Below are 15857 nucleotides of genomic sequence, written 5' to 3' on the forward strand. Positions count from 1 at the left end.
AATCTCCCCAGGCAGGAGCCCATCAGAAACTGCCACCTATCCTTGTCCTCATCCCTATAGAACAAGGGTTCTGGCTTAGGGAAGTGATGTGCTCTCTGAGAAAAGAGAAGACTGGTTCAGTCAGGCATGTGAAACAGGAGAACGCAGATGGAGTGAGAGAAATAATTACAGAGCCTAGAGGAAGCCCTGTTCAATCCACCCCTCTACTTGTCAACCCTGATGTGTCTTCTTTTTCTGTGAAGGGTAAGGTCTACTCTGCACTGAATGAAATAAGTTGAACTCAAAAGATGAAATCAGGAACCAAGTATGCCCAAGTTCTCTTCCTGACGATCCTTCCTGAATGACCATGAAGGCACATTGATAAGTACTTAACTGTGACACATTCTTCAAGAGAATGGTGAAATCAAATTGTACATGAAGAGTTATCAGGGATCACAAGCACCTTGTGACCCAGAGATGGTCCACATGCCAGCTTGTTAACTCATTCAACAACAGATGTCTGCAGGGTCTCTGATATATCTCAGGCACTGTTTTAGACACAGGGCATTCAGCAGTGAATAAGATGAAGTCTGTGTCCTCAAGGAGTGTTTATATTTAATCAAAGCACACAGATTACAAGTAAATGTAAAATGCCTCTGGTAGTCAGAAGCATCTGGAAGGATGACATGGTTTATAAAATAGGGTTAGGGCAGAAGACTGGTCTGACAGAGTGACATTTTAGCAGAGACCTGAAATTAGTGGAGAGCCACCTCCTAGTTTGGGGAAGAGCATTCTGGGAGAGGAAATGGCAGTTGGTGGATGGAGCAGCAACAGAAAGGCCAGTGTCACTGGAGCTCTGGGGTGGAGCGTGGGAGGGGGTGAGGGTAGGCAGGGAAGGAGCCAGATCATAGGAGGCTTGTGGGCATGGGAAAGACTTTGGATTTTATGTTTGTTTTGAAGGAGGTGAGAAGTGTTTAAGCAAAAAGTGACGTGATGCCATTATATTTAAAGGAGAATCTGTCTGGTTGTTGGACAGAGAATAAGCAAAGGTAAGAAGGGCTGTTGTGGTGGTCATGCAGGAGATGGTTCCAGTGGTCCACGGAGAGGCAACTTGGCCGAGCTCAGGTGCCTAGGCGTGGAGGTGGTGAAAGTGGTCAGATTTTAGAGAGATTGCAAAGTAGAGCTATCAGGATTTGTCAATAGGTTGAATGTGAAGAATAAGAAAGGAATCACGGATGACACCACAGTTTGGAGCCCAAACACCAAAAAAAAAAAAAAAAAAGTGCATTTGCCACTTCTTAAGATGGAGGAAATGGCAGGAAGAGAAGGTATTGTTGGAGCAATCAAGATTTCTGTTGAGCACATATTAAGTGTATGGTGCCTGTTAGAAATCCAGGGGGAAATGGCAAGTGAGTTGTTAGATGAATAAGTCTGTTGTTCATAAGATAACTTAGGACTTAAATTTGTGAGACATCACAGATGCCATTTAAAGCTCATGTGCCTGGATGAGAGTTGACCAGGGCAGTGAGCATAAATACAGAAAGGGAGAGAGCCAAGCATGGAGCCTGGCCTTGCAACCAAGAATGGAGTCTCCCAGAAACCAAGGGAAGCAAGTGTTACAGACAAAAGGAGTAATGAGCTGTGTGTCATGCTGGCAAAAGGTTGAGAGAAGAGGAACTTAAGACTTGACCATTAGGTCTGACAGGGTGAGGGTCACTGGTGATGTTGACAAAGGTTGGTGGTAGTGGAATATTGGAGAGAAGAACCTAATTGGACTGGGCTCAGAAGGGACTGGAGGAGAGGAAATTGATGCAGCAAATATTTATGACTCTTTTAATAATTCTTGCTTTGTACTATAAGGTAGCAGAGACTGGAGAATCTAGTGGGTGTTTTTTTAGGCAAGAAATATATCTGGCTTGTGTGCACATGTGAGTGATCCAGAGGAAGGGGACACTTGGCCAAAGGGGGTGTGAGTGGGCTGGGATCTCATGCCTCAGTGAGGGGCTGGCAGAAAGTTCACCCATATAACATGAGGGTAGGAAGACTATGCATAGAAAGTACTAGTAAATGTGTTTTCCTGGGTATGCAGTGTAGAGGGTGAGTGCTTTTTGCTTACGGGCTTGGTCACGAAAGAGTGGCAAGTGGTCTCATGCTATTACTTCTGACACTCTTGGATGTAATAAATACAGCCGGGCGTGAGACTCTGTGGGGCAAGACCATATTGCTTAGTGCTTGGTACGTTGCCTGATACATAGAAGGTGCTGTGTTACCACATAATCCTAAGGTAACACACACTTTACTGGCTCAAGGGTTTGTTTGTGATAGACAGAGGCAGGGCCAGCTACATAATTTGTGCACCCAGTGCTCCATGAAAATGTGCACTTGTTCATAAATAATTTCAAAACAGCACTGCAGAACATTAAGCCAAGTGCAAGGCCCATGTGAGCACGCGACTCTGGGTGACTGCATTCGCCACATGTCCGGAAGCCCACCCAGTAAATAGGTCCTGTTAAATCGGATCAGGTCAGCAAATGCAACAGCAGTGGGCAGACCAGGGGCACTGGTTGGAGACTGGCCTCCCGAGAGGGAGGCATCACACAGTCACCTGTCTTTCAGAAGTGTGAGTGAGAAAGAAAGATCAAATCCAAAAAGAAGCTGCCGTCTTCACAGATTAATAGAGATGGGGGTCTAGGAGTGTCCTCAAAAGTGAGCAGAATGAGCAAAAAGTGCATCAGAGCTATCTAGAAACCTTTATGACCACAAACACACACACACACACACACACATGCATGCACACACACAAAATCACTAGTGGTGTCTCTCAAGCAGAATTGCACAGATCACAGTGGTGGGAAGGGGAAGCTGAGAATAGTGAAGCTTGGCAGTACTATGGGAGATTGCAGTCCATTACCAATAGATGTGGCATTCATGGCCATTAAAGACAGAAGAAAATCTTCTGCAGCCAGTCCCTAACCTCCAGGGGTGAAGGGTAATGTGAATGGAAGATGAGCTCCTGTGCCAGGATAAGATGCTATCTTGTAGCTACTTTAAATTGATTTGTATCAGGGATCCCTGGGTGGCGCAGCGGTTTAGCGCCTGCCTTTGGCCCAGGGCGTGATCCTGGAGATCCGGGATCGAATCCCACGTCAGGCTCCCGGTGCATGGAGCCTGCTTCTCCCTCTGCTTCTCTCTCTGCCTCTCTCTCTGTGTGTGACTATCATGAATAAATAAAAATTAAAAAAAAATGATTTGTATCAAAGATTTAAAAAAAAAAAGCTGTCTATAAAGATCTTTTCAAAGGTTTCCAAGTTTGTGGCCCTTTTATTGGAAAATAGAAGCCAGTAGCTGAATGAATGTGTGTGCATACACCCATGCTCTGTGAGCATTTGTTGTCTGCAGTATTGCATTCTGACATAGGAGAATTCAATCAGGAAGTCTAGGCCACCACTGGAATTTCTCTAGGGGGTTGAGAAGAATAGGAAGTTCAGTTTTCAGCTATGAGGCTGGGTGATTACAGGTGGCCTTCCCCCTGCCTGCCTTACAGGAAGAGGAGAATCCATTTTACAAAACATCAGAGATAGGTGGAATATAAGAAATAGTGAAAGGAACCATAAGGGAAGGGCGGATACTGAGTGTTGAAAAATTAGAGATGGAGAGGAACTCGTGAGAGACTCCTAATGCTGGGAAACAAATAAAGGGTTGCGGAAGGGCAGGGGGTGAGGGGATAGAGTGACTGGGTGATAGGCACTAAGGAGGATACTTGATGGGCACTGGATGTTATATGTTGGCAAATTGAATCTAAATAAAATAATTTTTAAAAAGGGCTGGAGGTGAGCCTAGAAAAGAATGTTCATCAGATTCAGTTATTAGGGGTCACTGGAAGTCCAGGAAATCTAAGTGCTCAGTATAAAAGGCAAACCTCTCCTTTTCCATGTGAACTTTTCCCTAATTTTTCTGTATAGTAAACAGCATGGTTTAACAATGGCAGGGCATTTGAATTTTTCGTAGAAAGACAGCCCATTATCACCCAGCATCACTGGTGTGCTTGCCTGCTTGTGTTTGTGATTACGTCCTCCAGATTCAGACAACTCCAAAGAGCCTGGTAAGAAGGTATCCCCAAGCCCACACAAAATCACTCCCAAGATGTATGTGTCTAGTGTTTCTACCAACCCCAGGTTACTGTGTTCATGAGAAAAACAAAACCTTGTTTGCATATTTTCACGTTCAAGGTTGACACCTTTTGATATCACAGTAGCTGGGCTCCCTTACCACCTGGGATGAGGCCTTTTTAAAAGTACGTATTAAATTCCCTTTCTACTTATTATCAATTCCAAAAAAATAACACCTTGTTTTGGGCCTTGCTCTCCAATTAGTTTGGCAACATGTTCCACTTAACTGTACCACAATGTTAACATTTAATGTTTGCAGCAATTTTGAAGAAGTAATGCCACTCTGAGAAATAAAGTGGCAGTCACTTAAATCTCACAGCCATCATGGAGTTACTTACTTGCATCTCATATTAACACACAGTTTCTTTAATGAATATAATTATATATTACCACAAGCCAAATCTGTTTTATAAATAAAGTTTTATTGAAACATCACCATATTCCTTTAGTTTCTTAATTTTTTAAAATTGTATTTACACTCAATTAATATATAATGTATTATTAGCTTCAGAGATAGAGTTCAGTGATTCATCAGTTGTATATAACACCCAGTGCTCATTACATCATGTACCCTCCTCTTTAATGCCCATCACTCAGTAGCCCCATCCTCCCACCTCCCTTCCCCTCCAGCAACCCTCAATTTGTTTCTTCTGGTTAAGAGTCTCTTATAATTTGTCTCCCTCTCTGATTTCCTCTGGTTTTATTTTATCCTCTTTTCTTCTGTGCTCCTTTGTTTTGTTAAATTCCACATATGAGTGAAATCATGATAATTGTCTTTCTCTGACTGACTTTACTTCACTCAGCAAAATACCCTCTAGTTCCATCCATGTCGTTGCAAATGGCAAGATTTCATTTTTTTAATGGTTGAGTAGTATTCCATTGGGTATATATACACCACATCTTCTTTATCCATTCATCTGTCACTGTACATCTGGGCTCTTTCAGTCTTTAACTTCTTGAGGAACCTCCATACCATTTTCCAGAATGGCTGCACCAGCTTGCATTCCCACCAAGAGTTTGAGGGGGTTCCCCTTTCTCCACATCCTCGCCAACATTTGTCATTTCCTGACTCGTTAAATTTTAGCCTTTCTGACTGTTATGAGGTGGTATCTCATTGTGGTTTTGATTTGTATTTCCCTGATGCCGAGTGATGAGCATTTTTTTGTATGTCTGTTGGCCATTTGTATGTCGTCTTTGGAGAAATGTCTGTTCAAATCTGCCCATTTCTTCATTAGGTTATTTGTTCTTTGTGTGTTGAGTTTGATAAGGTCTTTATAGGTTTTGGATACTAGCCATTTATCTGATAAAACATTTGCAAATATCATTTCCCATTCTATAGGTTGTCTTTTGGTTTTGTCAACTGTTTCCTTTGCTGTGCAAAAGGAGTCCCAGTAAGTCATTTTTGCCTTCATTTCCCTTGCCTTGGGATCCCTGGGTGGCGCAGCGGTTTGGCGCCTGCCTTTGGCCCAGGGCGCGATCCTGGAGACCCGGGATCAAATCCCACGTCGGGCTCCCGGTGCATGGAGCCTGCTTCTCCCTCTGCCTGTGTCTCTGCCTCTCTCTCTATCTCTCTGTGACTATCATAAATAAATAAAAATTTAAAAAAAATTAAATTCCCTTGCCTTTGGAGACAATACCACCATACTCTTTTATTGAATTGTCATGGTTGTTTTTGCACTATAATGACAGAGCTAAGTCATTGCAACAGACTATGCGTCTTACAAAGCCTAAGACATTTACTATCTGACTTTAAAAAAATTTCTGACCTCTGCTTTAGAGTAGATAGAAAAGAAAAAAATGTGGACAAGTTGGCTCTATGCCTCTCCAGGTACCTATGTGATGTGTACCCCACAGTCCCACCAGTGGGTTTCATTGCTTTTGTACCTCATAGTGTTGCTGTTTGAGAGAGGATTTCTGGGAAATTTTGAGTATATGTGGTTTTTACTTTGTGCATTGATTACAGAACCCATCCTGGAGTAAGATGCAATCCCATATTTACCTTAAAGTAATCAAACTCAGCTTTACAGAATAGTTTCTTCCCTCATAGGAAAACCAGTTTTTAAAATTATGAACAGAAATAAACCCAATTGTGGTATATGATTCTTTTGGCCAGTAGCATCAAGCTTGATGCATCTCCCTCCCTATGGAGAATGCCAGGGTAATCAGAATAACCTTTCCTCATGGATTTAGTATTAATCTCTCTGCATTCTTAGTCTGCATGATTTGGCTTGATGCATCAGCTTTTGAGAGGATTTTTGCATATAGTTAAGTTGATTTTGAGAGTCTCAAAATTTGGGAGTACCATACTGTCAGTTGCTGTCTGGCATCTTCACAGTCACCTGTGTAACTATTCATGCACTTTAAGTCATGAGTCTCAAACATGACAATATCTGCTTTTAGGAAATTAAGATACTCGTTTTTATCTGAGTCCCCAATAGCAGCAAATAGAATATAATTATCGATTGCCATGTCTCATGTTCATTAAATTTAGGTAATCTTTATAAGGATTTCCCTCTGCACTTCTTTTGTAATTGGTATGCCTTAGCATAGATTCAGGATCTAGCTGGAGATAGCCTTCCTGGCCTCCACCCAATTATCATTATATATGTGGCAAGAGCTTCCTGTCCACACGGAGTCTGGTTACTTGAATCTGTTTCAGGGGAGTAGTCTTTCACCTCAGTTAAACTTAGAAATGAGTAAGGAGAGCCTCCATCCTCCCAAACCACAGAGAAGGGAACTTGCCGGAACCCTGTATTCTGCTTCCTTTACAACTACCACTGGCGTACACAGTCCCAGGAGTATAAAGTTATATCAAAAGTTCTTTGCTCCACTTAGAATAAATGTAAATGCTTATCCCTAAATCTTCTAGGAGTCAACCAGGCCAACAGGCTGTGTTTTATTTAGTGCAAGACCAAGTAAAAATAAAAAATAAAAAAAAACTTATGTGAAGGAAAACATAATTTAGGAAATCTCAGCATAATTTGAGGATTTGAGGAACTATCAGGAATGGAAAAGTGCCTGCACTTTGATATTAGGTTATAAAATAGAAGTTAAAGATGTTAAAACTTTTATATTAATCAGTAAAGGAATATAAAAATTTGCAAAGGACTTGGATAGTTCATAAAGAGAAATATTATTTTTAAGCCCATATCTGTAAGTATCTCGAACATGTCCCAATTAAAATCACTAGTGTTTTACACCTAGTGAAATAGCCAGGACTTCTTTAAAATATAGGTAGCTAGCTAGCTAGATAAAACAAAGATAACTTTGTGTGTAAGACTGTTGGTAAAACTGACACAATTTAAATTGATATAATTCTTTTGAAAACTATATGGCAATGTGTAACTAAGAGGGAAAGACTAAAAGCTAACACCTAGGAAGATGTGGTAAATACCGTACATGATGGATAGTAGCACTTTAAAGCTAAATCATCTAGGCTGTGACCTCATTTGACAGACCAGGTTTTTTAGGAGGCTAAAAAACATGGAGGAAATGTCCCTAAGACTCAAATAGGAGTTATGAGCTCAGCTCAGAGGAACTAGAGGTGCCAAGAGGAACTAAGTGGAATCTTCTGAGTTCCAGTTCTGTTTTTCTTTTCAGTATTGAAGGATTTATGGAACTCTTCAGTAATACAAATGTACAATGTTAATGATCTTATGTAGATTTTAACATTTAATGAATGAATATGTAAAAATTAATGTTTAAATAAGCTTTAAAAGTAATTACAGCTATTTCTCATTTTAAAATATTTTGAGTAGCTAGTAGGAATAATTAGGTAATCTTCATAGATTTAATGGAGCAAAAGCCAAACTTGAGAAACCCTCATTCTTTCAATCATCAGTTGTTGTTTTTTTTAATGTGTGCTTGGCACCCTGGACTCTTACAGCACTCTCCGAATATAAAATGAACACCACCAGCTTCTGTCTTCTAAGAGCAGGAGAGATGGACATTTGCTCAAAATAACTTATTATCCACTGTGAATATGAATGATTGCAGAAATTGTATAATCCTACAATAGATAACCGTAAATGCAAAACAGGGCCTCAGATATAGATAGAAAATTCACGAAGAAGATACTTGATCTTTAGAGATTGATAGGAGTTTCACAGATCAGGGAAGGGATGATAAGCATGAAGAAAAAGCATTGTAAGAAAAGGGAACAGCATGTTCAAAGTCATGAAACAGCCTAGCATGTTCAGGGAACTCAGATAATTAGGTGTGTCTGTCTGAAGTGTAGACTATGAAGGAAAGAGAGAAGTTGAACTTGGTGGGACTTCTCTTTATTTCAAGGCAGCTTAACATCATAAAATACTAGTTCAAACTACCTTTACAGGTATGTTGGTTTTATTTTATCTCATTTATTCCGGTTTTACAGTTGATGAAACTGACTCAGAAAAAGTAAACTTGCCCAAAGACATATTTCTAATAAGCAGTGGGATTATGATTTGAAATATGGTAGTTGAGTCCACAGGTCCTAAAATCTAGACCGTCCTTCCTGTTCTACAGTAGAAGTTGGGAGCATTGAAGATTTTTCAAAGTTTTCTTTCATGGTGGTGTAGGTGGTAATTGAAAGGTTTGGATACTAAGCTTGAAAACAAGCCTGTTGCAGTACTGAAAGCAGGGATGATGAGAGGCTGAACTTAGAACAAAAGTATTTAGAGGGTAAAAGACCTAAAACTTAGTCTTAATTTGTTAGAGCTGATGAGGAATTTCTGGCTTGAAACACTGGGTTGATGTTGGTACCATTGATCAGACTCAGTAAGAGAGGAGGCTGATCCATTTGGGGACAACTTTAGTTGTGGTGCCCCTGGAATATTCACATAGAGAGGTCTAGTAAGTAGTGGCGTATTCAGCCTGGAAGTTATCATTGAAATCCCTCATACAAATACTTCAAACTTCTGAGAGCTTTTAGTGAGATAGAGAAAATTGTCTTGTACCGCTGCTCAAGGTATAGTCTACCAACTATCTACCTATCCACTAATTGTTTATTAATAGTCCATATAACATAAGGATTTGCTTCAGAATGTAATCAACTGCATCACTAAGCTCATTGTTTACTTTTCTTTTTAATCATAGCAAGACTTTTGATGAGGGGGGGATTGCATTAATTAACATCCTGATACAAGCTCCTTATTTTGTCCCAGAGAGCACTTTGAGTATCAATAATACAAAAAACACTAATATTTAAACTTTGGGTAGAGGAAAAGGTCTCTAAAGAGGCAAAAGTAATAGCGTGAGTAGTAGGATAAGAAGCAGAAAAAGGGGAAGTCAGGTTACTCTGATGTGACACAGTTTAAAGTAGCCAGTGGTCAGGACAGTCACAGAGAGGTTAAATAAGGTTAATAAGAACTAAAAACAATTATTGAATTTGGCTATTATAGGGTCTTAAGTAACATGTTGGGAATTTTGACTCGTTTTTACTATTATACCTTCTGCTGTCTCATTTTTATCCCACCAATCTACCTCCTAAATACTTCTCAAATCTATTCTTTTGGCAGTTTGCCAAAGATCTCATTAACTCTAAATCTAAATACTATTGGATTCAATTTTGATGTTACTGATTACTCTCTCCTTCCTGATACTCTTTCCTCTATAACATGCTAACCTTGGTTTTCCTCCTAAGACACCACCCATTTTTTTTTAAGATTTTATTTATTTATTCATGAGAGACACAAAGGGACAGAGACAGGCAGAGGGAGAAGCAGGCTCCATGCAAGGAGCCGGAAGTGGGACTCGATCCCGGGACTCCAGGATCACGCCCTGGGCTGAAGGCAGGTGCTAAACTGCTAAGCCACCCAGGTGTCTCCAGCTGTACCCATTTTTCTCTGCCTGTCTCTTCCTATACCCTCCATGTCTTTAATTATACCGATTTCTTTAATTGCATAATGTATGGCATCAAACCTAAACCCAGCCTACATGTCTTTCCTGATCTTTAGGGTAGTCTAACAGCCAACTGGACATCTTGATTACTGCATACAATCTTCAAGTTCAGCATGTCCAAAGCTGAATGTGAATTCTCATCTACACACTTCCCCATAATCCCTTCTTCCTAAATCCCATACCTTATAGCTTCATCTTCATCTTCCCAGTTGTTAACCCACTGACATAAGCATCTTCCTTCACTTCCTCCTTTCTTTCTTACCCAATTAGTTATTGATTTCTCTCCCAGTGAAATCAATACACTTCAAATCTGTAGCTCTTCCAATCTCCACGACCTGCATGGGCCACCACCAATCCTCTCTGAATTCACTTTTCCTACCTTGGTCTCTGCTTCTCAGTCTTGATTTGCCTCCAATACTCACAGCACATTGGAACTAGAATCCTCTAAGGTGTAAATTTGATTTCATCCCTCTCTCCTTGATTCTTTGCCTGCCACTCCAGTCTCATCTCTGTACTCTTTTTCTAGAGAGTCGGGTCAGATTGATTTTTTTCAATTCTTTGACATGCTTGCACATGTTTTCTCTCTCTCCACCTTCACACATGTTCATGCACCTGCCTAGAGAACTTTTATAGTCTATTTTTCACTGGTAATTTTGTCCCCCATTTTCAAGAAGCTTCTATAATCCTGTAAATCTAAATTATGTGAACTTACTCTGTGGTTTCCCCAGCATTCTACCTTTCTTATGCCATAACCCTTCCTAATTGTTTTCTAATCTCTTACTTTTGTTCATAAATCAGTACCTTCCTCTGAATTTTAAGCTCCATGACAACCATATCTGTATGATACATCATTATACTTCAAGCTCCTGATACAGTGCCTGGAGTGGGGTGGACATTTAGTCATTGTTTGTTAAATAAATGCTCCTCTGAGGATTTTCACATTCATTATCTAAGTGGGGGTAAAGTTGAATAATTTGGAAAGGATTTTAATGAAATATGAGATGTCAGTGGATTAGAAGATTAAATTATTTGTTGAGTTGTTTTACACTAATAGAAGGAAAAGAATAGAATCAGGAAAGCTGGTTAGGAGAGTAGAAGTGTTTAATCCCACCTCATAGAACAAAGAGGAAGAGATTTTTTTTTTTAATCTAGCCTGCATTGGGCAGCCCAGGTGGCTCAGCGGTTTAGCACCGTCTTCAGTCCAGGGCCTGATCCTGGAGACCTGGGATCGAGCCCCACGTCAAGCTCCCTGCATGGAGCCTGCTTCTCCCTCTTCCTGTACCTCCGTCTCCCTCTCTCTCTTTTGTGAATAAATAAATAAAATCTTTAAAAAAAAATCTAGCTTGCATCATTTAAGTTTTATCTTTCAGGGATCCCTGGGTAGCTCAGCAGTTTAGCACCTGCCTTTGGCCCAGGGCATGATCGTGGAGTCCCAGGATCTAGTCCCACATCGGGCTCCCTGCATGAAGCCTGCTTCTCTCTCTGCCTGTGTCTGCCTGCCCCGCCCCCCTCTCTGTGTGTGTGGGTGTGTGTGTGTGTTTCTCATGAATAAATAAATCTATTTTTTTTAAAAATTTATCTTCTAATAAATTGAGGCCTATAAGGTGTGTGTGTGTGTGTGTGTGTGTGTGTGTGTGTGTGTGTGTGTTTTAATATTTAGACGTATCAGATTGTCGATATTTTAGGGCTTTTTCTCCACATGGAAAAACTTTAGATGATTTAAAAATCCCCCTTTATACTTTGCCCATTGAACTTATTTCCTTTGGGGCCAGGTTTACAGAAGTGAGTAATCAATTTATCACTTTTTTATTTCCCCTCCCCAAAAAAGTGGGTGGAATATATTTACAAAGATTTAATTAGTTCTAATGCAGGTATAAAGAAATACACACCAAGAAAAGGAATGGGCAATCCATGCAAAGAAATCTAGGGTAAGAAAACCTCAATAAGATAAACTAGTTGGAGGAGAAAATTCACCCTAAACTAGCTGGAAGTGGAAGCAAAAGACATAATGCAATAAGATACATTGCTTAACATCTTTTAGCTTTTTGTCAAATATGAACTTCAAAATGTGGAAAGCTCACAAGTCAAGATGGACTTTGAAGTCAAGTACTTGAAGTATGAGTCCAATTAGATGCCCCTTGTGCCAGTTGCAAAGTAAATGCTCTGTCTTGAAACTGTTAAAGAGATCGACATGTGTTCTGTCTCAAATGGTGGCTATCCAGGTTTGCATAGAGATATAGTTGCAGAATTTTTAAAGAAAAAGGTCAGAAAAAAAAATAAGAAAAAGAAGGTCAGGACTTTTTCTTCAAAATACAACTTTGAATTCATGGAGCCCCTTTAAAAATGTTTTTTTGGTTTTTGTTTTGTTTTGTTTTGTTTTTGGTGCTCCTAATTTTCTATAAAACATGGAAGGCAGATGCTTGGCTTGGAACATTTGAGAAGATGCCACAGTCTTCTGCCTCTGCAAGAAAACAATCTAATAGGGATTTGGAGAATGTTAAACATGGACCAGCCAGCACTGTATTCTGATTGTTCCGTAAGATGGGTTAGCTCAAAAATGCATATAACTACATAAGCTGACATAGTAAGTGGAGTTGTTTTGGATTTTCTGGCCATAATTAACTAATAGGCTTGTAAGGTATCGTAATGATTTCTGAGTATAAGGATCACATTGCTGGTATATGTGATAAAGTTTGCTGGTCTTATTTCCTATGGCAAAGGACATGCAAAAAAGTCTCATCTAAAAATAATAGAAATCTGTTTAGATTTTAAAATTAAACAGCTGTAGGGCTGTTCTATGTGATTTAGAAATGGAATTTACTCTGTCAAAGTCTATTCCTATCCAGTGAAATTCCTAAGTCTTAAACTTACTGAGACCATGTGGTTTGACACATGGCTAGCCTTGTTGGGACAGTCAAGAATGATAGTATATAACAAAGGCTACTAGGTATTCACCTGTCCTCAATACTTTTCTGTTTGGTGAAATGCAATATCAGTATCTCAATGAAAATTATCATTCCTTATATCAGCTTGAGAGATTCCAACCCATATCTAGTAGAGAAATCTGGCAGAGAGTTTGGGGTGGAGAGGCAGCACACTGGCACATCTGGAATTTGGGGAGATAGAAATTGTCTAATGGGTGAACTCTTAGAAGAAGAGACTATAAGGGGTTTTATTCATTGTGGAAGCAGGGTAAGAGTGTCCCCCCTTCAACTCCACAACCACTACTCAGCCATTCCTCTAGCCGATTGGAAGTTGTTCTTTATTTTGTAGTTTCTATATAATTACTTCCATGATTTCTCTGAGTTACCCAGGTGAGCAATTTTAATGTGCTGTTTGAGATTTTTTTGGTTCAGAGACTAAAGTACTGGAAGAATCCGTGATGAATGTTGTACAGAGTATGGGCAGTGCCCATATATCTGGTCTTCCTTATCTTGCCACTCCCTTGTTCTCACACAAACAAGCCTTTTGTGTTTCTCTCACAAAATGAGAGAGAAAAGGGAGGTTTTGAAATGTTCAATGAAAAATCTGCCTGCTAATTTGTTTTTTCCTGCCATAGAGTTGATTTTTCTTTCTCTGAACCAAAAACCTTTTTGTAGGTCGGCGAGGGGCTGGCAAGGCACATGTATGAACCTCTCAGTATGGCCAGGCACTATTTATAGAAAGAAAGACACAAGTGTGGAAGTGGGGATAGGGGAGCTTTGTCTCATCATGGAGAACCACAAAGAAAAACTAGGCAGCTTACTACAACCTGCTGTCTTCCACCCTCAATTTAATTTTATTCATTTCTGATCACACATTCTTTCAAAAGAATGGATTCTTGGAATCAAATATCTCATAAATTATTTATCAGTGGAAGTAAACGTAATGAAGATGAACAGAATGAAATGTGTTTTACTTTTCAAGCTTCCCCATGAATCAAAACAAGGTTGATCTTGACACCAGGGTAATAGAACCAAAAGATGAAAGACCTTTCTGTATTTCTACAGAGTACAGTACAATCCACAGCCCGTCAACACCCATTAAAGACTCAGATTCTGATCGATTGCGTCGAGGTTCAGATGGGAAGTCACGTGGACGGGGCCGAAGAAACAATAATCCTTCACCTCCCCCAGATTCTGATCTTGAGGTATGTCATTGCCAATGCCCTAGTAAATAAGAAGGTATCCTGGTAGTTAAATGGTGGTTCTGTATACCTGTAATGTAAATGGCCATCAAGATGCCCAAATGCTTTGTTACTGCTTTCTTCTCTATATCATAAGTAAAGCATTATTTTCTTTTTATTATCACCTATAGGTAAAAATAATTATTTATGTTTTTTTCTGCCATTTTAACTACATGTAAAGCATCTGGTTATTTCTTTCTAATATAGTGAATTATATAATTTTGGTTATACAAAATTCTCTTATCTTGCTGTCATTGACATTTTAATTGAGTAAGTATCATACTAAAAACGCTTACTAAAGTCCACTTTGAAAATTGGACACGTTTATATATGTTGAGAAAGGAAAAGCTGGGATATTCTAAACTGAAATGGTAGTCATTTTATGAGACCTGTTTTGGTCGAGTTCAAAAGCAGGAGGGATTAAATAAAACCTTGAAGGGTAGATTTCATAGCCTTGAATCCACTGCAGTTAAGTTTCTGGGTTTTGCCTAATGAAATCTGATGGTGGAAAACATGATTATTTTGGCCGAAAAGATGGAAATTTCCCAGAAGAACCTATGTGTATGAATATATATACTGGTATGAGTGGAAAGAGGAAGAAGAAAAGTAGGCTTGGGAAGCCTTTGTGGTATCTCAAAGATGTTTTTGAAGTGAATTCCTTCAAATCCAATTCCAGATACCCCAAGTGTGTCAAGAGCATGTGTGATGTGTCTGCTTATATTGTTAACTATCTGTAATCTGAAGAAAACGAGGCAGGAGTTCATGCATAACCCACCCATGTGATAACAATCATAAGGTGAATAAATGATATGAAGTTTTAAGTTTTATGTGCAGGTTTTTAATACTTAGCTTGATAAAAATAAAACATAAGATTCACTATTTTAACGCTTCTTAATAAGTAGAGAAGAGGAAAGAAAAATGGAATGATTTTTTAATTGATTGGCCCTTCTCTATCTCAAGAAGTTATAAACTAGTTTTAGCTCATTATTCTTTTTTTTCAGAATAAAGAACTGAGAATCTACTTCAAAGTAGAAAAGACATTTATTATTGCTTGCTCATGTTGGTGTTGATGTCACTAGTATAATTAATATAATTACCTGAGGTTATGTACTCTGGAGAAAAGCTGGGGGATACTCTGGAACAGTTGTATTTTAAAAACATAGTAAATTCAGATTTTTCCTTGTCTTCTATTTCAAGACTGCTTATTTATGCTGAGGTTAACTGAATAACAGGTTTCTTCAACCAAAGAAAAGATATATTGATTCAGTTCTTCTTTTGTAGAGGGTTTTCATCTGGGACTTGGATGAGACAATCATTGTATTCCATTCCTTGCTTACTGGGTCCTACGCCAACAGATACGGAAGGGTGAGTACCAAGAGACATCAGTTTTTAATTTCTTTAGAGTAAATATGCCTAGAACTGAATTTTTTGTCCAGATGGGAATGTGGTTTAACTGTAAATAATCTAAAATATGAAAGGGAGAACAACTTAATTTATTGATATATTGATATAGTCAAATATATATGCAAGGCAAAAACATATAAATAAACAAAAGGAGATTGTTTTTAGGTCCTTAAAAATGAGGTAAACTTTATGCAATTAAATACATACTTATTTCAGACTCTAATGAATAAAAGTGTTTGAATACTATTCTAGGATGAAAT

At 39.0% G+C, this 15857-nt stretch overlaps 1 protein-coding gene across 16 annotated transcripts in view; it reads left to right on the top strand.

Annotated features, from left to right (window-relative positions):
* EYA1 (EYA transcriptional coactivator and phosphatase 1) overlaps positions 1–15857 on the top strand; it is a 350405-nt gene that overhangs the window by 256617 nt on the left and 77931 nt on the right. For all 16 annotated transcript variants that reach the window (XM_072734530.1, XM_072734522.1, XM_072734521.1 and 13 more), the window contains 2 exons: positions 14018–14157; positions 15475–15558. In XM_072734530.1, coding sequence (XP_072590631.1) covers positions 14018–14157; positions 15475–15558 — 224 coding nt within the window. The remainder of the gene's footprint in view (positions 1–14017; positions 14158–15474; positions 15559–15857) is intronic.

This window comes from Vulpes vulpes, chromosome 13, assembly GCF_048418805.1.
Source record: "Vulpes vulpes isolate BD-2025 chromosome 13, VulVul3, whole genome shotgun sequence".
Lineage (NCBI taxonomy): Eukaryota > Metazoa > Chordata > Mammalia > Carnivora > Canidae > Vulpes > Vulpes vulpes.